Source organism: Bactrocera neohumeralis, chromosome 3, assembly GCF_024586455.1.
Source record: "Bactrocera neohumeralis isolate Rockhampton chromosome 3, APGP_CSIRO_Bneo_wtdbg2-racon-allhic-juicebox.fasta_v2, whole genome shotgun sequence".
NCBI lineage: Eukaryota > Metazoa > Arthropoda > Insecta > Diptera > Tephritidae > Bactrocera > Bactrocera neohumeralis.
The window spans coordinates 2,406,570-2,426,595 of NC_065920.1; the positions used below are offsets into that span (position 1 = coordinate 2,406,570).

General features: G+C 41.2%; 2 protein-coding genes, 4 non-coding genes and 1 pseudogene across 7 annotated transcripts; 5 read left to right on the forward strand and 2 right to left on the reverse strand.

Moving 5' to 3' along the window:
• Positions 1–1,233: 1,233 nt before the first annotated feature.
• LOC126752813 (uncharacterized) lies at positions 1,234–14,909 on the reverse strand. The gene is made up of 8 exons (XM_050463801.1): positions 14,609–14,909; positions 14,293–14,537; positions 14,065–14,241; positions 13,712–13,997; positions 2,436–2,759; positions 1,897–2,132; positions 1,654–1,833; positions 1,234–1,593 (listed from the first exon to the last, which is right to left on the reverse strand). The coding sequence occupies exons 1-8, from the start codon at positions 14,858–14,860 to the stop codon at positions 1,338–1,340; spliced, it is 1,956 nt and encodes a 651-aa protein (XP_050319758.1). The 5' UTR covers positions 14,861–14,909; the 3' UTR covers positions 1,234–1,337.
• Positions 8,326–9,508, forward strand: LOC126752302 (uncharacterized). 2 transcript variants are annotated; one of them, XM_050463012.1, is made up of 5 exons: positions 8,326–8,591; positions 8,645–8,886; positions 8,957–9,130; positions 9,193–9,431; positions 9,471–9,508. In XM_050463012.1, the coding sequence occupies exons 1-4, from the start codon at positions 8,394–8,396 to the stop codon at positions 9,416–9,418; spliced, it is 840 nt and encodes a 279-aa protein (XP_050318969.1). In that variant the 5' UTR covers positions 8,326–8,393; the 3' UTR covers positions 9,419–9,431; positions 9,471–9,508. The 2 variants fall into 2 exon arrangements, with proteins under 2 accessions (XP_050318969.1, XP_050318968.1); XM_050463011.1 differs by having other exon boundaries at positions 9,193–9,508.
• On the reverse strand, positions 10,040–10,110 carry Trnag-gcc (transfer RNA glycine (anticodon GCC)). The gene has a single exon. It is a non-coding gene; the product is annotated as a tRNA-Gly (tRNA).
• Positions 10,661–10,731, forward strand: Trnag-gcc (transfer RNA glycine (anticodon GCC)). The gene has a single exon. It is a non-coding gene; the product is annotated as a tRNA-Gly (tRNA).
• On the forward strand, positions 11,005–11,075 carry Trnag-gcc (transfer RNA glycine (anticodon GCC)). The gene has a single exon. It is a non-coding gene; the product is annotated as a tRNA-Gly (tRNA).
• On the forward strand, positions 11,337–11,407 carry Trnag-ccc (transfer RNA glycine (anticodon CCC)). Its single transcript has one exon. It is a non-coding gene; the product is annotated as a tRNA-Gly (tRNA).
• On the forward strand, positions 11,757–13,068 carry LOC126752301 (uncharacterized; annotated as a pseudogene).
• Positions 14,910–20,026: the final 5,117 nt, after the last annotated feature.

Below are 20,026 nucleotides of genomic sequence, written 5' to 3' on the forward strand. Positions count from 1 at the left end.
TCGCCGATCCTTGCACGTTTTTCATTGGCGTTCGTATAGACATTCATCACCATCTTAAGAAGCAAGATTAAGCAACAACGCGAAGCCGAAACGCCTGTAAGCTGGCTTCACATGCAACATTCTGCGAAAGTCACTTTGGCATTTGCCAATAGTTTTATTAGTAATATTTGAAGCTCAATGAGTAACAAAGCCCTAAACTAACATAATGCACCGAGCTACCAATATACCCGAATCTTCCGCATATTAACCAATATTGTTGCAGATTGTTGTATATTGTTGTTTTTTAATAAAAAATTGTGATTTCCAAACTTTCAACATAATTGGCATGCCACAAATAGTTGATTATCTTCGCTTAGGCAATGTTTAGGGAGCATATTTTGAAGCCGCAAGGGCAACTTAGCGTACGAGTAGATGCAATTGGAAATGTTAATAAGCAAATACACACGCTTAAAACACACATGCACTTATTGCTTCAAGTATTTTCTTCACTTTAACGTTCAATGTCTTCTTTCGCTGCAGTTGGTAGTTGTTGAATCGTATGCCCTCGGCTGCAGCTCGTTTAACAAACCGCGTACGGTATCAGTAGATATTCATCATCCGGTAGGGCAGCAACGATTGCGCATCCTTTACTGATAGTATATTCGCAAAGCGCTGGAAGCAGTTCTACGCAATCAAAGTAAAATTAATGTGTCAGTCACTTTTGCTTTAGTTGAAACTATTTGATGCCACAGTCTCACCCTTGGAACATACCACAACCATATGCGGGTCACTGCGGCGCCATTATTCGCCGTTCAGCGTGACCACCTGCACTCGTTGGAGCAGCTTAAAGCGCTTGTGCCATTTGATGAAAGCGTTCAGCGCATTGCGCTTATAATTGTTCGATTGGGAGAGCGCTTTCAAAGCTTCGATTTCACACAACGTTATCAATTTCTGCAATTTTCCTTTATTCGTATTACAGTTAGTGAAAAGGGTGAAAATTCTGTGGAGTTTAGACACGAGTATCCACGCTCGTGATACTAGATAAACGGGATGACGTTAAGAATAAATACTTTATTCGCAACATATTTTAATTTAAGGAAATATTTTATACATACAATAGTATGCGTATTACATCTATTGACAAAATACGAAAAGACTTTTTCGACTAAAAATTATATAAGAAGTTTTGGTCTGTGAGGAGATTTTTGGTCCAACACATTTGAAATCCCATCAAGTAATTGTCATTTTGACGTATTCTCATTAAAAATTCCTTTTCAACTTTATTTAATTATAACTTTTGGCTCATTCATAAACAGTACAATATGTGGGAACACCGCCACCAGTGAATGAAATGCTGCCTACTCGCCATCTGGCCACGCGCGTTCGATGTCGTTTGTGGGAAATGTGCGCAGCCAATAGCAGTTGTCGACCACCTTGAATCCCAGCTTGTCGAACGTGGCGCGCGAGGCACGATTATCCTTGTTCACCAGCGCCATGACATCGTCGCCCTGCTCGGCTATACGACGCGCTGTGGCTGCAGCAACTAGGCTACCCAAACCGCGGCGCTTATAATTTTCCTTCACCTGCAAGGCGCCGAGGAAGCCACCTTGAAGACTGAAAATGTTCAGTTGTTAGATCACTAACTTCTATACGGTGGTATTGATGTAGACTTACCGCAGGCACCACGCCACCAGCTCGCCGCTATCTGCAGTGTAGACGCCCATATTCGCGTTCCATTCGATCAGCCGTTTAATCACGAAGGGGGAACCTTGATGACGATTTGGCCATAGTGTATCGATTAAGTCGGCATCCGTTGCGGCATTTAAAGGGCGTAGCACATAGCCATCGGGACAGCTGCAATTACATACATACATCAACATGCGGTTTTAACACATAAGAGCCTTTTCACATATGTACCTCAATGGCAGCTGCAGCACTTCTTGCCGTGGCTGGTAGTACATAAGGGTTAAGCTGTCGTACTCGACTTTTAACTGCTTCTCGCGCACGACACTCAGCACCGACGGGCGATGGCGCTCCCGGAAGGAGCTCACTTTAAAGCCCGGCCAAGCCCAGTTGAGCAGCGCTAAAGCTGTGGTCAAGCGCTCGCTTTCTTCGCTGGACAGCAGTGAATTCACAAACAGCTGATAACGGTCCTGCGATGGATGGAAACGTTAATTGTACCGTTAAACAATTCTCTCTTTCTTTTTTAAAGATGATAAGGTTTTAAAATCGTCTTAAATATTGTTTTGCGCAATTTTTTTATAAAATCAATTTTTTTTTAATATTTTATAAAAGCAAATATTTCGAACTTTATTTAACTGTCGCAAATACTTCAAGTTACCTCGATGTCCGCGTTATTTCCATCTATTTTCTATTTAGGTTTAAGTCTGTATGTCTGCAAATATTTTGCACCGCCCTGTGCATGTGCTTGTTTGTTATGCTACTCAATTACTCACCACAACCAAAAAAAGTCCATCGCCATGCCAATCGTTGTTCAGTGTGAAAATCTGCAGATTTCTCATATCCGCCACTGAGCTCAGTCGCTGGCGCTGCTCCACCCAGTCAATGAAATTGCTCAGACAATAGTAGCCCACACAGTGGGCAGGCCAATCACGACGGTATAAATCACGCAATTGATGCAGTTCGCTGATTTCGCTGATGGCAGTGAGTTGCGAATAGCCCGTTGGCGACACGGCAGAGGAGCCGGCAGCAGTTGTTGCTGACATAGTGGCTGTTGGTGCTGGTCCTGGAGCTGGTGATGGTGATGATGATGCTAGTCTTTATAGCCTTTAGATGACAGCTTTTGAGGTAGCACTCGTTGTTGTTGTTGCTATTCAAATGAAAGTCCAAGTTAGTTGCGCAGTTGTTGTTAGTTTACGCGCCAAACTGACGAACTTCAGTCAATTCAAGTGCTCACACACACACATACACACTCGCACACATACAAGTATATATATTTGTTGATGGGCTGAAGTTTTGTAGCGATTGGCTGTCAGTGTAAAGCAAAGCTACAAAACTTGAATTAAAGTGCATGGGAAATGCGAAACCTAAACACGGTAACAACCGAGCGGCATGGAAATCAAATCGAAAAGCAATTAAGAAAAGCTATTTGGTCGATGCGTATTCAAATGGCCCCCAGCAGTTGGTGTTGCTGGGCCGGCTTCGCGGTGGAATTGTTGGAATTGTCGCAATGCGTTGGTTTCTTGCGAAATTCGAGCATTCCGCGCGAGCGGGCATTTGCAGTCGATAGTGATTGGAAATTGCAGTTAGACAGTTAAGTTGCAGCAGGTCCTTTAGGTGGTGTCAATTTTTGCTTGAGAGATGTTCAATATAAAAAAAAAATCTGCTAATCTTCGCATATGCCGCTAGTCTTGTAAATTTTCCAGCTAATTTGCCCATTACTTTCTCCATGAAATAATAATAAATTACATTTCGCTCTTCTCAAAGTGTAAACACAGGCAGACACATACGTACCTAAATTGAGTAACGGAATGTGATCGCTGTTTAGCCACTACAACCTCCGCTCGCGCTGACAGCAAGAGACTGAAGGCACTCATATTCACCCGAGACGTTACAACAGCACTCTCAAACACACATACATATACAAAATATTCTTAATAGAGAGCTTTTTGCTTGTGAAGCAGCTTTTGCAGCTTTCATTTGCTTTTGTGTGCAGATAATAATATTTTTGCGTTAAAGGCTATGAGTAGCTGTGAACACACTCACCTCTTTGCAACGAGCTAGAATACTGGCATTCTCTGAGCAATTGGATAATTGCGACTCGGAGCTCTATCGCGCTTAATCGCATTTGATTTGATATTCTCTGTTCCTAGTGTGCAATATTGGGAAGAGAAATGTTCTCAACTGCCACACAGCTACACTCGACAGTTTCGCAAGAGAAGAAATAATGATATTTGTAAATTTACTCAATTGACTCAATTAATGTTGAGATTATGATTTAATGCTGAAATATTTGCTTAGATCATCGAAAATTAAGTTGAAAGAGACCAGTGAAGGCATGCGCTTTCTTTAAAGGCCCAAATCTACTGCTGAAACCAATCAACATATCTGTGCTTTCTTGCAAGCAACAAAAATTCGAAAGTAGACATCTTTTTCAGTCTCTTAGACCAGTATTCGACTGTCGATAATCTAAAGACTTAATACATCCTAGTGTTGCAATCTGTCATCGCCAATTGCGTTGTTTACAGTAATTTAAAATATTCATTTTGGCCAAAAAATGGACCAGTGTCTATTAAAAGTATGGTGAATTCAAACGAGGTCGTAGATAAGTCCAAGAAATATTACGTAAACGTTGTCCAAAGTCAGTTGGAAAATATTGATGATGTGCACAAACTGGTATTGCAAGATCCTCATGTGACCTATCGTGAGGTTGAGACAACCATAGGCATTAGTCCGATCAGCGTTCATTCATTACATGAACATCTGACTGCAAAAATACATGTTCACATTAAATCCCACACAAATTCTCAATCGCTCAAGAAATGGCTCTTGGCAAATGGTCCAGCGAAATGTTAAAGAAATACGATAGCGGTGCTTTGAAACACGTCTATGACAACGTGACAGATGATGAATCCTAGATACGTAAGAGCTCGAAAGTAAACAGCAGGGTTTTTGACGATAAGCCGAAGCCAAAATAAGCTGTTCGCGCTCGAAGCACTTCCAAGCAAATGGCTGCCTTTTTTAGATAAAGCCGGATATGTCGCAACCATACCACTGAAGCAACGCAGAACAGTGAATTCTAAGTGATTCACAACTATTTGTTTGCCAGTTGTCTTTCAAGAAATCAGGAAATCAACCACCGAAAAGACGGATCGCTTCTCACCAGGACAATGCGAGCTTTCACACATATACTGTAACGACTGAATTTTCAAGCTCTCAAAACATCGATTTGATGAGTACTCCACCGTACAGCCCAGACTTGGCACCGATAATTTTAAAGGTAAAATTCCGCGGCAAAAACAAAATTGCGATAACATCGATAAAAAAAACAGTACAATAACAACAAAACAACGCTGGCATCAACCGTTCCTGGCTACCGAGAAGCCAAAAAACTGCGTTATTCTGTCGTTATGCAGAAGCATGGCATCCATGAAAACTTGATTAGTCTATAAAAGGAAAACTGAAGGAATGCCGCTTTCAGCATGTACTTGCGTCCTTTCTTACTTCCGCTGTTCGTGAAGTTTTTATTTGTTATTTTCATGAAACCATTCACCATAAACGGACGTCTGTTTCTCATTGTACGCTTTATTGTTTTTCACCTAATTAAAGCTTTTTCTGCGCGAAACTATTATTTTGCAACATTATCAACAATATTTTCAACAATTGACTGTGCTTGATGGCGAAGTGCGGCACAATGGGGTTGGCGGCACGTAAAAACGCACGCTGGCATGAAATTGCAAAAATACCGAAAGGAGCGTAAACACTGAGCGCAAACACTGTGGCGCAACTAAGAAATTACTGAGGTGACAATGGTGATGTCAACAATGCCATTAACGGTTGACGATGCGAATGATGCAACAAAATGTTTCTGTCGTGTCGAGCGCAGTCGAGCGAGCAGCCCATTTGGCACACACACACACTCTTACGCGGCACGTATGCGCGTCTGCAGCCAGCTGTTTGCTTGCAGGATGCATTATTCGCACGCTTTTTTATATTTCTATAAAAATATTAGTAACATTATCGGCGCCATAATCAGCGTCGTCATGGCCATCATGAAAAGGAGTGCAACCGCACAGTTAGCGCTCATATTATACCCATAAAGATACGTGCGTGTGTGCCTCTATGCTGCATATGTGCAGTTATGGCATGCGGCATTAGCTCAGCGCGAGCAGCAGCTGTCACTTTAGGGCGCCTTGCTGCTGAAAGTATCACGCTAATGCTGCGATAAAGTTCGTACAAGGAAATTCGGTGGGTCGCGTATACGCCGCGTTGCTCCAGCAGTAAGGGGCGTTTGTTGAAAAATGCGAAACATATTCTTAACGTCAGTTTAATATGCGTTGCCACTGGTTGTAATGGAACTTCTTAGGAGGTAATATTTAACAATAATTTAATAATGATTCTTTATCGCATTATTGTGTAGACAATCAGTATTTCTATCTGTTCTACTTATACTTATAACTTTTTATCTATTAAATTTAGCGCTCATTTACGAATATTCGGTTTTTCCTTAGAGTTTGGATATATTATTGCAAATCCAATCATTTAAACACATTTAAACCGTTGGCAGGGTCATATGTGTCTACATATATATAAATCTAATTATTTAGCTCTATGATACTCCGGCAAGCGTTTGCCAGATTCAACATAAATACCACAATTACTGTCAAAATTCACATAGTTCATATTTGGATGTCTAAGCAGAAACCGAATTAGCTCTCTTCTGTACACAAGATGAGTAAAGAGCGAGCAGAAAATCACAACAATGTCTGTGAAGAAATCCGGTCGCACAGTTCGTTTCCGGCAAAGGCTTCCGTCGGAAGTGAAAGGCAATACAGCAGCTGCGGATGTGCTCGCTTTCATTTGCATGTGCAACTTCTTTGCGCCATGCTCTTGCCTTGCTGCCGTCGCCGGCCTTCTTTAGCCTCGCTGCACAATTTCCACCTCAGCTGTTGCTCTTTCCGCGTTCGCCTTAGGCACTTCTGCTATAGACGTTTATTGGGTTGTTTTCTTTGATTTCTCGACTTTTACACAACTAGTTGCCACAAATGTCGTTGCAACGACGCTGCATTCAGCTATTTTATTTTCCCACTGACAAGCCGTAGTCGCGGTCTACGCTTTAGTTTGTTCATATACTTTGTATTTGTGTTTGTGAGTTAGGCGCATTCAACTAGTACTTATTTGGATTTGCAATTCTGTTTCTCGGTCTGGTCATTATTTGTTGCTGGGAAACCCATTAGCCACAAACAACTGCAGTTTGGAAGCTGTGCTTAAAGCTCTGCAGGCGCTTAAAGATTCTGTGAATTACGAATTAAAGATCGAAGAATGTTATAAGTGACATTGTTTCTATTTAAGGAGCCTCTTTGAAAGCAAGCTACGTCTAGGTAGGTAGACAGGTAGAGTGTATGTCTGATGACACACCTGGGCCTTTAGGTGGCTGATTGTGATAGCATATATATTTAAAATATATGTAGCACAAGAACTTAACATTCATCATTAACGGTTTTGAGCCATTTAATAAAGGCTGGCTTCAAAAAGAAGCTATTGTTAGGGTACCACATGAATTGCCTGTGAAAAATTTAATGGACCGAATTAACATCAACGATTCTTTGCTGAAACGAAATAAAATCGAACCATTTCTGAAGCGAATTCTAACAGGAGACGAAAAGTGGATCAAACATGACAATAAAATGCGAAAAAGATCATGATCCAAGCGTGATGCAGATCAACAAATGGTCGTAAAGTCAGGATTGACGCCTCGAAAGCTTATGCTGAATATTTGGTGGGATTGGAAAGAAATCACCCACTATGAGCTGCCCCAGCCTGGTCGAACGATTGATTCAACATTTTACTATCAACAACTGATGAGATTGAAACAAGCAATCGAAAAGGCCACAACTGATCAACAGAAGGCGCTTCGTCTTCCATCAGGACAACCGTAGACCACACACATTTTTGATGTTTCGGCAAAACCTGGGAGATCTTGGCTGGGAAGTTTTGATGCACCCACCATGTGGCCCTTAATGGAATAAAGTTGGCTTCAGGAGAAGCCTGTGAAAATGGCTTGTTGCAGTGTTTCGCCGAGAAATCAGAAAAGTTTTGCATTTGTGGAATAATGTCTCTAGCGGAAAAATAGCAAAAAGTAGTCGACCAAAATGATATATATTTGGTTCATTAAAGTTCATTATAAATAAAAAAAATAAGTTGAAGTTTGATTAAAAATACGAAAAGACTTTTTCGACCACCCTATATTACCTCCTCGTATAAGCTAACTTCTTTTCTATGTTGGAAAACGCTCAGCCTTATGTGATCCCAAGGCAGGCATGCTTGAAAAATTGAGTTTCAAAAATGTCAGCAAAACATATTGAGCGTTGAAACCAGCAGCAGGTGAATGACTTCAATCGAAAATTTATGATTTTATAATTGATAACATATTTCCTTGACTATAAATACTCAAGCGCCTAGTAACAGAATATAACTTGGATGCTTAAAAATAAAAAAATTGTGTTTATTAGTATGAGTACGTTTTTGCACATACCTATTTTTAAACAATTGCACATGAATTGTAACATTCTCTTCAAAGAGCTCAATGCATTTAGCACAAGAGTGTAAGACTCTTATAAAAATTTGCACAAGCGGCTACATGACAATGCAGAATCTGTTTTTTCAACAGTTTTACTTGGTTTTGCTAAAAGTTCGCACGGCGGCACATCATCTTCGGCAGTACTGCTAAGAGCATGGCAAATACTTTAGTTGACATACCACAAGCAGAGTGGATTGATTTGCGAGACCTTTACTTGGCCCAAAAGCAGCTATCTTTTGCATACAATACCATACAATGCTTGATTGACTGGAAAACTCAGAACCAGGATCTCGAAATAAACATATACTCATTGAATGGAGATTGGAGAAGCGATGGGACCTATGTGGCTATTGTAAGTCGGCCACCAATATGTGTGTACTCTGTCATTAATTCATTCAATTATAGAAAAAGAAACCTATAACCTATTTGTTCATGAATACACTGAGTGACAATCAAAAGCGTTTACTGACTGCGCTTAGAATGCTGAAGAACAAAGAACCACTTCTAGTATTTGGCTACCGGGAATGTCTAACGCCCACTGTTAAGCAATTATTCATAGAGAGAGGTGCAAAGGAAGAGGAATTTGAGGCAGACGGCACCGCTTGGTATCATATCGACAAAGACAAAGCGACTCAATTTGCAGTAGAGTAAACACATATCCACAGCTAAATATGTATAATTTATATATATGTAACTATACTCTCAACATAATTACAGCGTGCCTAAAGGTTTCACTCTTAGGCGGTTGGATCCGAAAAATGCTGAGCTGGTGAACAGCGTGTGGCCGCATCGTACGTCTGAAACTTTACTCTTCGTGGAAAGAATGATAACTTACTCAGACAGTGTGGGTGTCTACGACGGTTCCGATAACTTGGTGGCCTGGTGTTTGAGGTGGTAGCCCAGCGAAGCATTGTGTATGGGAAATGAATAATCAAGATTGTACTTACTTGCAGATTACCGATTGGTTCTTTGGGTTTGCTGCAGGTAATGGAGTCTCATAAGCGTTTGGGATTTGGAAGTTTGGTGGTGCGTTATATGTCCAAATTGATTGCATCCAAAGGACTCGAAGTCACCGCACCTGTTGTCTTCCAAAATGTGGCATCACGCTCCATGTTTGAAAGACTGGGTTTTAAGGTAATTGATAATGTGTATTGGTCAACTTTACCGGAAATAAAGTAAATGTCACAAGTAAGTGCATGCGAAGAGCTTCGAAGGAAGCTTTTCAATTGAGCGGTTGCTAATTCTAATAAAATGTATTCTTAAAAGGTGTCTAATGATTTCATTTGTTGATATTGGATTGCGTGTAGCGATAAGAAGGTTGAGAGCTTTGCAAGAAATTATGAAATACATTATTCTTATCACAAAGATAAACGCACGTAATAGTGAGGTACAAAATAAGTAAATAATGTACTAATAAGTGCTACAATGTTATTTGATTTAATCTTAATAAGCTTGTAAAACAAAATAAGATTTCTTTTCAATCGTTTTTACTTTGATACTTAATTATGAGAGTAAGAGCAGTTAAGAGTTGCCAGTACTATCATATTCTATACTTAAAAGAGACTGCATTCTCAAAAAGAGAGAGATAGAGAGAGCAAATTTTAATTAAGCGCTCATATTGAGTAATTAAACGCCTCACATCGTTCAATTTGTTAGTGATCCCCGTATTCAAGTTGCGTCTTGGTAGAATTTTGATAAGCTTTGGCTGAAATATTTGCTTAAGTAAATGCATTTATTACAAATAATTAAAGTAAATGCTTGTATGGACTAATTAACAGGGGTGTGTAAAAAAAACTTGATTGCATCGGCCGGGAATCGAACCCGGGCCGCCCGCGTGGCAGGCGAGCATTCTACCACTGAACCACCGATGCTTGTGCTGGTCCAATCTCCAAACGAAAGTTACCCCCGTTGATCCCCCACCAAAATGGGGCCAACTTATACTGATCTCTAATTTCACGTTTTTGCCTCTGTCTCTTCGACCTGTAATTCGATTAAGTTCAATACGGACGTGCGTTACGACTCGAATCAAAGAGAAAGAGAGAAAGGCTGATTAAGCTTTCAAAAGCCATCTGAAAAACGTTATTCTATATTTTTATAAATTATTTATTAATTATATTTATAATAAACACCAATAAAGTTTTTCCATTCCCAAATACATAATCATATTCTTCTTCCTATGTGCTTAATGTCTCTGTAAATTAGTGAGTCGCTAGTAAACCTTAACAGCCTCTCATAACACCAGAGACAGTATTGCTTGCACTAGCTTTACTCTCTGTTATCACACTGTTAAGCAGCTGTTGCTCTCACTAAATATCGTTTCGTGTTGTTTAGAGCTTTAGACATCGATCGACATTTAAGTCTAAGTAACTAGTTACTAGCAACGTTGTCGGAAATGAGAAATTGGACCCGATCGAATTAAAAGCATCGGTGGTTCAGTGGTAGAATGCTCGCCTGCCACGCGGGCGGCCCGGGTTCGATTCCCGGCCGATGCAAACAACTTTTTGAATATATTTATCAATAACTAATAATACGTGGATATTCATAGAGGAATGTTATGAAATTAAGGTTTGTAACTTTTTCACAATATTTTATTAAATTTTTTATATGTTGTTTTGCTTTTCAAGAGACTTTTGAATAATACTGAAACAAAAATTATAGAAAACAGTTTTAGCGTGTTGTATAGTTATTAATACTAGTAAATTTATTTATGGTAACTTGTTAACAAGTTACTTATTTATGTTACTAAGTGCACAGGGTTGCTAAAAGCATCGGTGGTTCAGTGGTAGAATGCTCGCCTGCCACGCGGGCGGCCCGGGTTCGATTCCCGGCCGATGCATTCCGAACTTTTTATTTAAAAAATGTTTGTATGAAACATTATTTCAAAACGGAATACAGTGATACACTGCAAAAAATGCGGAGCGATGTTTCAGGCATAGTAAATATCATCATTGGAGAGATAGTAATATTCTCCTGGAGCTTGAGCTAATAGTGAGTCGTGGAAATGATTGTAACTTTTTAATCTGACTTTTTTTTAATTTCTAAAAGTTTATTAAAATAAACTAAATTTTAGAATTTTTAAGAATTATTTACTTTATATGCATCGGTGGTTCAATGGTAGAATGTTCGCCTCCCACGCGGACGGCCCGGGTTCGATTCCCGGTCGATGCAATTAACAAAAGAAACTTTTTGGAGAAATCCCTTGGTGTGGCGATCTTCTTTTGAGTAACTTGATTTCGCATTTATCTACGTTCTATGTAATGAAACTGTTCAAGCTTATTTCGTAAAAGATCTTACAATGAATATACCCACTATAGAAAATGTGTATATGATGGCCAATAGAACTTTCTCTTTCGTATGCCCCGCGCATACACACTTGTAGGAATTTGTTTTGAAAATGTAATCTAAAGTGCATCACTCTGTCTGAGAGTAAATAAATTGCATAATAGTCATCCGTGATACTGAAGTGATAGTTGAAATAATAACAGTGATAACTGAAACTTGCTTGTATAACAAAAGAGGGAATCGTTAGTTGAACAAGGAGAATTAGATCTCTGACAGAGCGATGAGCCTGAACAACAAAGAACATAGTGTTTTGATACCCACAGCAGAGTGGGTGGACTTGCGCGATGTTTACAGACAAGACTGGCCGAAGAATGCATACAGCTTCAACGTCCTAGAAAATTATATTCAATTGGCACGTAAAGATCCTGAACTATGCAAACGTGGAGTACGCATTTGGAGTATTGATAATAACTGGCGAGAGCATGGCATTTACGGAGTGGATGTGAGCAATTAAAGTGAAAATGTTGTCAAATTGAAATTTATTAAATATAAATACAAAACCCTTCACAGGATCAGATGGGTGACGCCTATATTATTCGTGTAGATGCTTACTCCAATGAGCACAACGAACTCTTCCAATCAGCCTTAAGTAATCTGGACATATTATCTTGTGATGAGGTTATTTTTCGGGAAAAAACTTCCAAAAGAGTTACACAATTTCTGAAAGAGTAAGGGTATTCAGTGGAAAACAAATGCTATCCAGCGCAGTTGTATCACTTGGGTAAAGAAGGCAGCCTCAAACTACAGCTTAGGTAAACCAGCTATATGGTATTTCATGTTTATTATACTTTACCTTGATTTCTAGAGAACCCGCGGATTACCTCATTAAGCCTTTGACACTGGCAGACGTCGAAGAAGTCGAGAGCGTTTGGCTCTACAAAAGGAAGGGCACCCGCGACGTTATTGAGCGCAACATAAAGCACAACCTCTCCTTTGGCGCTTATCACCGCGATACTGGCGAGCTGTGCGCTTGGGTCTTGATGTAAGTCTGACTAAATCTCTTTGTATAGTATAAGTGTAATTACCACACGCTAACAGTTTATACTTCTCTTCATTTACCCAAATCAGAAATGAGTTGGGTGTTATAGGGTTTTTGTATGTGAAAGATAACTACCGGCGACAGGGTCTGGCTGAGTATTTGGTGATCCGCCTGTGTCACGTGTTGTTCAAGCAAGGATGTGACGCCACGGCTCACATAGTGGACGGAAATATGCCATCGCTGAAACTCTTTAAGCGGCTGGGATTTGAAGCAATTGAGTACGACTATTGGTTTTTAAAGGCGGATCTCTGAAGTAAAGCGGAACAGCACAGACAAGTGGCTGCCTGAAATTGAGAAGAGAGCTCAAAATAAAATCACTACAAAACAAAAAAAAATTGAGTCTACTTTAAGCTTGTTTGCAACTTGAAATGTCTACAAACTGCCAACACCCTTAACAAGTAGTGTGCGCTCGTTTTGTTCTTGGTTTTTACAGACTACTTTGTTGCCATCAATGAACTTACATACTTAGTTGCTTACTTTAGTTTCAATCGCATTTAAATCGATTTCAGTTGTTTCCTTTGCAAAGAAAAGTTATGGAAACGAAGACTAATGTGACTACAAATGTGTGCAAGTGTGTGTGTGTAGATACTGTTGTACGAAATGATCGGAGAAAATGTGTATGTATGCCTAGGTGCATGCCTCCACATGAGTTTGTCTTCCAGCATATCGCTTTGGAAAGCCGACGCCAAACTGTTTTATTTCTTTTTGCTGCAAAGATAAGCGGCTTAGACGTAGAAAACTTGTTCGAGTCTTAGATAGGAAATAAGAAAAGTGAAGGCAGAAGTGCACTTCTGTGATTCCGTTAGGTTTCGAGCGGGGTAAAAATAGAGTAGTATCTATTCTCCATTTCAAATTATAAATACTTTTAGGCAATTCCTATATTTTATCTCGGAAATGTATTCAACAATGAAAAATATGTATTACTAGGTCTATACTAATATTAAACTCGAATTGTTTACTTATTGGTTTTTATTAACTACTTGATCTCGCCTTTTAAAACTCTTTACAATTTGGGCTCCTTAGGTAGGGTCTAAGTTATTTGCAATATATAAGCTTGAACCTAAAGGGTTTTTATAATATTTATAATCTTAACCATGCTTCATAGTTTGGCCATATAGGCCCGCCACAGGCGCGACGCTTGCCTTCGAATTAATTTCGTTGTCTCCTCTTATGAACCAGTAATTGTACTCAATAGGCCGGAACCCTAACTTTGTAAAGAGCCTAGTCGATGGCTCATTTGTATCCTCGATATGCGCACTGGCATCACAACCCTGCTCGGCCAACGTACGACAAATTCGCAACACCAAATCCTCGGCCAGCCCGCGGCGTCTGTAGTTGTTTTTGACATATAAAAGCGCCAAGGTGCCCAATTCGCTGCTACAAGTGTACAGAACAGATGAAAATTATTAAAAAATAATTATGTAATTCGATACGATGTACTTACTGTATTACCCAGGCGCACAATTCACCGCTTTCGGGATGATAAGCGCCCATGGAGAGATTGTACTTGATATTTCTGCTTATAATATAAGGGGAGCTGGCCGACTTATAAGGCCAGTAGTCATCAACTTCTTTAACATCATTCAATGTAAGTGGTTTGATAATGAAGTCGGTGCGTGGTCTGAAAACAAATTCCATTGGCGAGCGAGACAAACGCAGCTGCTTAACTTACCTAACTTCCAGTTTACGGCAATCGCTTTTACTCAGCAGATAAAATTTCGCTGGAAAGCACGTCTTTAGATTAATTCTGTAGCCAAAATCTTCGAGATGCTGCTTCACGAATGCGCATGTTCTCTCACGAAATAGAAACTCAGTAGACGACTTAAAGTTCGTGCGACATAAAGTTTGCTGGAAAAGTGCTGTGTGCTCGGTGGAACAGATATCTGCTCGAATCATGTGACCGTGATTAATTTTATCCTGTGTTTATTAATAAAATAGCGCGAATGTTCACTATTCAAAGTCACTCAGAAAACACTTGAAACGTTTACCTCTAAAATATAAATGCCATGCTCCCGCCAATTGCTGTCAATACTCCAAATGCACACTTCTCGCTTGCACAGTTCGGGGTCTTTGCGCGACCACTGTATATAATTTTCAAGCGCATAGTAGCTGTATGCATTCTTTGGCCAATCTCTACGGTATACGTCGCGTAATGCTGGCCATTCCGTGGTGGGTATCGAAACGATCTGTCCGCAGCTACTTTTGCTCATTGTAATGTTCGAGGTCTCGCGTTGAAACATGAACTGACGCGCCCATCTACTACAAACACCTATTTTGTAAGTACTCCAGCGCCAATTAATAGTCGAGTGGTAGCAAGTGTTCACTAATTTTAGATATCTGGCTTTTTCGTTTACAGTTATCAATATATTTCCTGCCCTTGCCGCTTTAGCATTCAATACGCGCAAGGGCACTTCAAAAATGTATTGAAGACTTTTACGGCCTTTGAATAATTCCATTGATTAATGCCAATTCTGGACATAGCAGTTAAATGTGGTAATCTTGTATACTGGGTTATAAAATGTGTATATGATAAGAATCGAATGACTTAAAGGCGGTCAAGTTCATTTTATATATAAACAAATGAACAACTTGCCGAAGCTATATTTTCGTGTATGTATGTATTATTATGCAGAGTTAAGATTAAAATTTATAGATACAAATCGGGGATGCGATATCGGGGGCGATAAACTGTTACAAACAGATGTTAGCAGTTGTAGGTTGTAATTTTAGGTTCTATATATACGTATTTCTATTTATTAAGGAAGGTAGCAACAAGTGCGTAATATTTTCCATCTATAATCAGGCCCCTTTCTATACACTTGAGCTAAGTGCACTTTCGGGAAATAAAGCTCATTCAACAATGGAAATGTTCGGTGTTTTTATGAAGTCTAAAGTGAAAACACTCCACCTAATTAGTATTCGTCTTCTACTTAATGCCAAGTGCTAATGTGTGTAGACAGTTGCACAAGTTGGCCACTTCAGACGAAAATGAGGAAAATATTTATGTACAAGGTTTGTCCGGAAAGTAATAGGACTGAGTCGATTTAAAAAACTGTATCGAACCAATCGTTACAATTCTTTAACACCTTTCAAAGTAGGCTCCTTCTGCGTCGATGCAGCGCTGTTAGCGCCCTTTTTAAGCGTTGAAGTAGTCACGGAAGGCATTCTCCGGAATAGCCTTAAGAGCCGACGTGCATGCTGCTGGGATCGTCTTTCGTTGGCCTTTTCAGGCAAGGAAACAAAAAATTCCAGGGGGCCACATCTGTGCTGTATGGCTGCTGCGGAAGCGTTGGGATGTCGGCCTTGGTTAAGTAGCTGTTCACAAAAAATACGGTGTGAGACGGGGCGTTGTCGTGGTGCAACTTCCGATCGGCTGCGTTATCTTGTAGGACCCGATTGACCTTTCGTTTGAGTCTCTTAAGGAATTCCACGTAAAACTTGGCGGTGACGGTTTGTTCAGGAGGAAAAAATTCATGGTGGACGATGCCTTTGATGTCAAAAAAGACAATGGGCATCGTTTTCACTTTGGATTTGCTCATTCTGCCGGTCTTCATCAGCGGCCTATTCCAGGCAACATCTGCAAGCCTGCTTGATTATATCAAATGTCTCTGTCGCAGATTTACCGAGTTTCAGAATTGAATCGTGTATCTCTGCTCTAAAGAACGCTGCATTTTTGGCTTGCACCACTCACAGAAACACGTCGCGCGAAAATGTGTGTCCTGACTCTCCAGGTGCTTGGAGACAACTGACTAGCCTCTCGTTCGTTAGCTAGGAACGCCCTCTACCGATCCAGTCGGTACGCGCACACTTCGAAGTACAGACGCGGCGGAAGAAAATCAGTCCTATTACTTTCCGGACAAACCCTGTATATGTGCCCTAAGTGCTATAATTATTTGGAGAGAATCAGTCTGGCAGGGAATTAATAAATAAAACTATTGGATTTAACGTTTATTGTCAATATAGGAAGATGTCGTTATCAGCTGATTAATTGGAACCGTGACAATATCGTGACTCTTTTTGACTTTAGACCGACGGTCCGAAAATTCAGTCTTTACGACGCCACTTAAGTCTGCTGCCGTTGCAATGCGCTTATGGGCGAAAAATTTCCGGTATAACGGCAACTTATGTAAACACATGCGTCGACATTTAATAATCGCTAGTGTACGAGTATAGTATGACTTAAGCTACCAAAGGACTTAAAGATATCATTTCAATTGCTTTGTTTCAAGAAAACGAAATAGCGTCATTTCGCGCTTCATTTGTAGAAATGATTCTATATTTGCATGCAATATTATTTCAAAGAACTCACTCAACTCAACAAACAAATGCTATTTCAAATGAAAAGCGAAAATAGTAAACCACTAAGCGGATTTTATGCGAAATATTTAGTTTTATTGAGTCAACGTTGGACAAATTTCTCTATTAAATTTACCAAGAACGTAAGAGAGAAGAAAAATGCGCCAAAGAGAGCTGAAAAAATGAAAAATTTTGACAAAGCCAAATTTCAAATCCGCGAAATCTAATAAATTTGTGGAAAAGCACAGTTTGGCGTGGAAGAATGTATGAAAATGCATATTTATGCGATGAGGCATCAGTATGCTTGTATGTAACCTAGCATAAAATATATCTAGGTTTTTTTTTTTTTTTTTTTTTTTTTTTTTTTTGCGGGCGAGGGGGTGGAAAATGCCTTCCGCATCATCGGTGCTATCGTCACAGCAGCGGTATGTGCCACTTGCAGGTCACTAAAAACCCCCCTCTAAGGAACCGTCGCCCACCCTGGGACCGCGTTTGCATTACTTCAGGGTGGCGTTCCATTTTTCTCATTGAGAGATTTACATCTGCGCACCTGCGTCCAGGTCCCGCTTTTTGATGCGTAGCACGGTTGCTGCGTATTTCTGGATAATCCCCCAGTTTGTTTCGCTCTCCAACATGACGCTGATTACATTGTCAGCGTTTATTGGCCCGACCAGGCCTTCAACGACGGTGCGTTCCCCTTGCCAGCGCTCACATTCAAAGAATGTGTGTTCAGCGTCGTCCTCTGTCGCGTCGTTGTATGGGCATGACGGCTCTTCGACTTTTCCCATTCTGTAGAGGTACTTTTTGAAGTATCCGTGGCCGGATAACAGCTGAGTTGTGTAAAAGTCTACTTCTCCGAATTTACGACTTGTCCATAAATCTAGGTCTTTTATCAGCCTGGCCGTCCATCTGCCGCGACTTTCATTCTCCCATCTTTGTTGCCATGATGTTATCGTATCTTTCCTTATTTGTTGAATTACGCCCATGTTATTGCCGGGTGATTTCTTTAGCTCCCACAGCTTTTTCCTTTCATATGCCAGTAGGTCGATTGGAGCATTGCCGCTTATAACTAATATTGCGTCGCCTGATACTGTTCTGTAGGCTGATGCAACTCTGAGGGCTGCGGTGCGGTACACTCTGGCCACTGCCTTACGCCGGTTTTCCTTTTTAAGCGCGTCTGCCCAGATTTCGGCTCCGTATAATAGGACGCTGATTGTCGTCGACATTAGGAGCTTTCTCTTTCCTTGGCTGGGGCCTCCTATGTTAGCCATTAATCGGCTCAGTTGGGACGTGATCTTCGCTGCCTTACCTGCGGCGTGCTGGATTTGTGCCCAGAAGGTTAGTCTGGGGTCCAGTCTTACGCCTAGGTAGTTAACTGCCTTTTTTGTCCTAAGAATATCCGCAGTCGTGTGCATGCTTATCTCCAGAGGTATGTGCTTGTTTGTTAGCAGCAGTAGCTCAGTTTTCTCCGTAGCGAGCTGGAGGCTGTGTGTGTCGAGCCATGCTTGCGTCCGTATCATGACCTGGTTCAGTTTTCTTCTCGCTTCTTCTGTATCCCTCGCTGTGATTACTGCTGCAATGTCGTCCGCATAGCCAATTAGATACGATTCATCTGGCATTTCTAGTTTTAATATTTCGTCATAACTGATGTTCCACAGGTCTGGGCCTAGAATGGATCCTTGTGTTGCCCCTGACGTCACTGCTTTTTGTCGTGATCCCTCTTTAGTTTCGTACAGCAGTTTCCTGTTACTTAGGTAGCTCCGCACCACAGCCCTGAGGTAGTCAGGTATATTGAAGCTATTTTCGAGGGCGTCGATCATATCTACCCATCTAGCGCTGTTGAAGGCGTTTCGTACATCTAGAGTCGCCAGCAACACTATTCTTTTGTATTTATGCCATCTGCGCTGTGCTGCTTCTACGCTTTCTATGACGCATTTTATGGCTCCTATGGTTGATCTGCCGGGTCTAAAGCCGTGTTGTCTAGGCGACAGTCCTCCAGCTTCGTTGATAGCCGCTTCGAGTCTGGGTTTAAGTAGGCTTTCGTACAGCTTTCCCGCTGTGTCAAGCATGCATAATGGCCGGTATGCTGATGGCGAATTGGGGTCTCCTTTTCCCTTACTGATTAGCACCAGCCGTTGCTTTTTCCAGGGTGCAGGGAATATTCCGGCTTCAAGGCAGGCGTTGTACATATTCAGTAGTACTCCTGGGCGTTCTGCAGCGATTATTTTGAGGACTTCTGCTGGGATCCCGTCCGGGCCGGGTGATTTGTTCGCCTTGAGCTTGCCGGTGGCTACTTGCAGCTCTTCAAGGGTGAACTGAGGTATTTCCGCAGTGCTTAGAGTTTGTTCTGGATCACTGGCTTTTGTTTCGTGTGTAGGGAATAGTGCGTTCACGATGTGTTCCATTTTGGCAGCGGTTACGTCAGGTGGCTTTGCTCGAGCGCCGAGTTTTTTCATCACTATTTTGTACCCTAGCCCCCAGGGGTTTCTGTTTATATCCTCCCGTAGTTCCTCCCATTTTTTCTTTTTACTGTCGTCGATGGCGTGCTTCAGCTCCTTTTTTGCTGCTTTGTATTGCTCGGCTTCTTGGGGTGCGGCTCCTCTGCGCCTGGATCTCGTGTAAGATCTGCGAAGGCGGAGGCACGTGCGTCTGAGTTCGGCGATGTTTTCAGTCCACCAGTAAACTGCTGCTTTACGTTTGCTGTGGGTAGCCTTGGGCATTGATTTTTGGCAGGCTTTGGTTATATTACGCATTGTGTGCTCGACTGTTTTTCTTGCTATAAGGGAGGGGCCGCTAGATGGGTTCTGCTCGTCTATTGCGGCGATTAATTTCGATGTGTCTAGCTTCGAAATGTTCCACTTTCGTGTTCCACTATATTTTCTGAGCTGGTGAGCGTTTCTTCCAGTGTCGATCATGAAAGAGATGTAGTGATGATCACTGCCAGTGTAGTCCTCCAGGACTTTCCAATTATTTATTGAGCCTGCCATGCGTTCTGTTGATAGGGTGATGTCTGGTGTGGTTTCCTCGCATCCCGGTCTTCTGAACGTGGTTGCATTTCCCGTGTTGAGCACTATTAGACCTAGCCGCGCAGCCATTTCTAGAATTCTCTT

Coding starts and splice junctions, on each gene's coding strand:
- LOC126752302 (XM_050463011.1), top strand. CDS start 8,394: ATGGCAAATACTTTAGTTGACATACCACAAGCAGAGTGGATTGATTTG. Junction 8,592..8,644: donor ATGGGACCTATGTGGCTATT/GTAAGTCGGCCA, acceptor ATTCAATTATAG/AAAAAGAAACCTATAACCTA. Junction 9,131..9,192: donor TTGGTGGCCTGGTGTTTGAG/GTGGTAGCCCAG, acceptor ACTTACTTGCAG/ATTACCGATTGGTTCTTTGG.
- LOC126752813 (XM_050463801.1), bottom strand. CDS start 14,860: ATGTTTCAACGCGAGACCTCGAACATTACAATGAGCAAAAGTAGCTGC. Junction 14,538..14,608: donor ATGGCATTTATATTTTAGAG/GTAAACGTTTCA, acceptor TAATAAACACAG/GATAAAATTAATCACGGTCA. Junction 1,594..1,653: donor CTGGTGGCGTGGTGCCTGCG/GTAAGTCTACAT, acceptor GAACATTTTCAG/TCTTCAAGGTGGCTTCCTCG.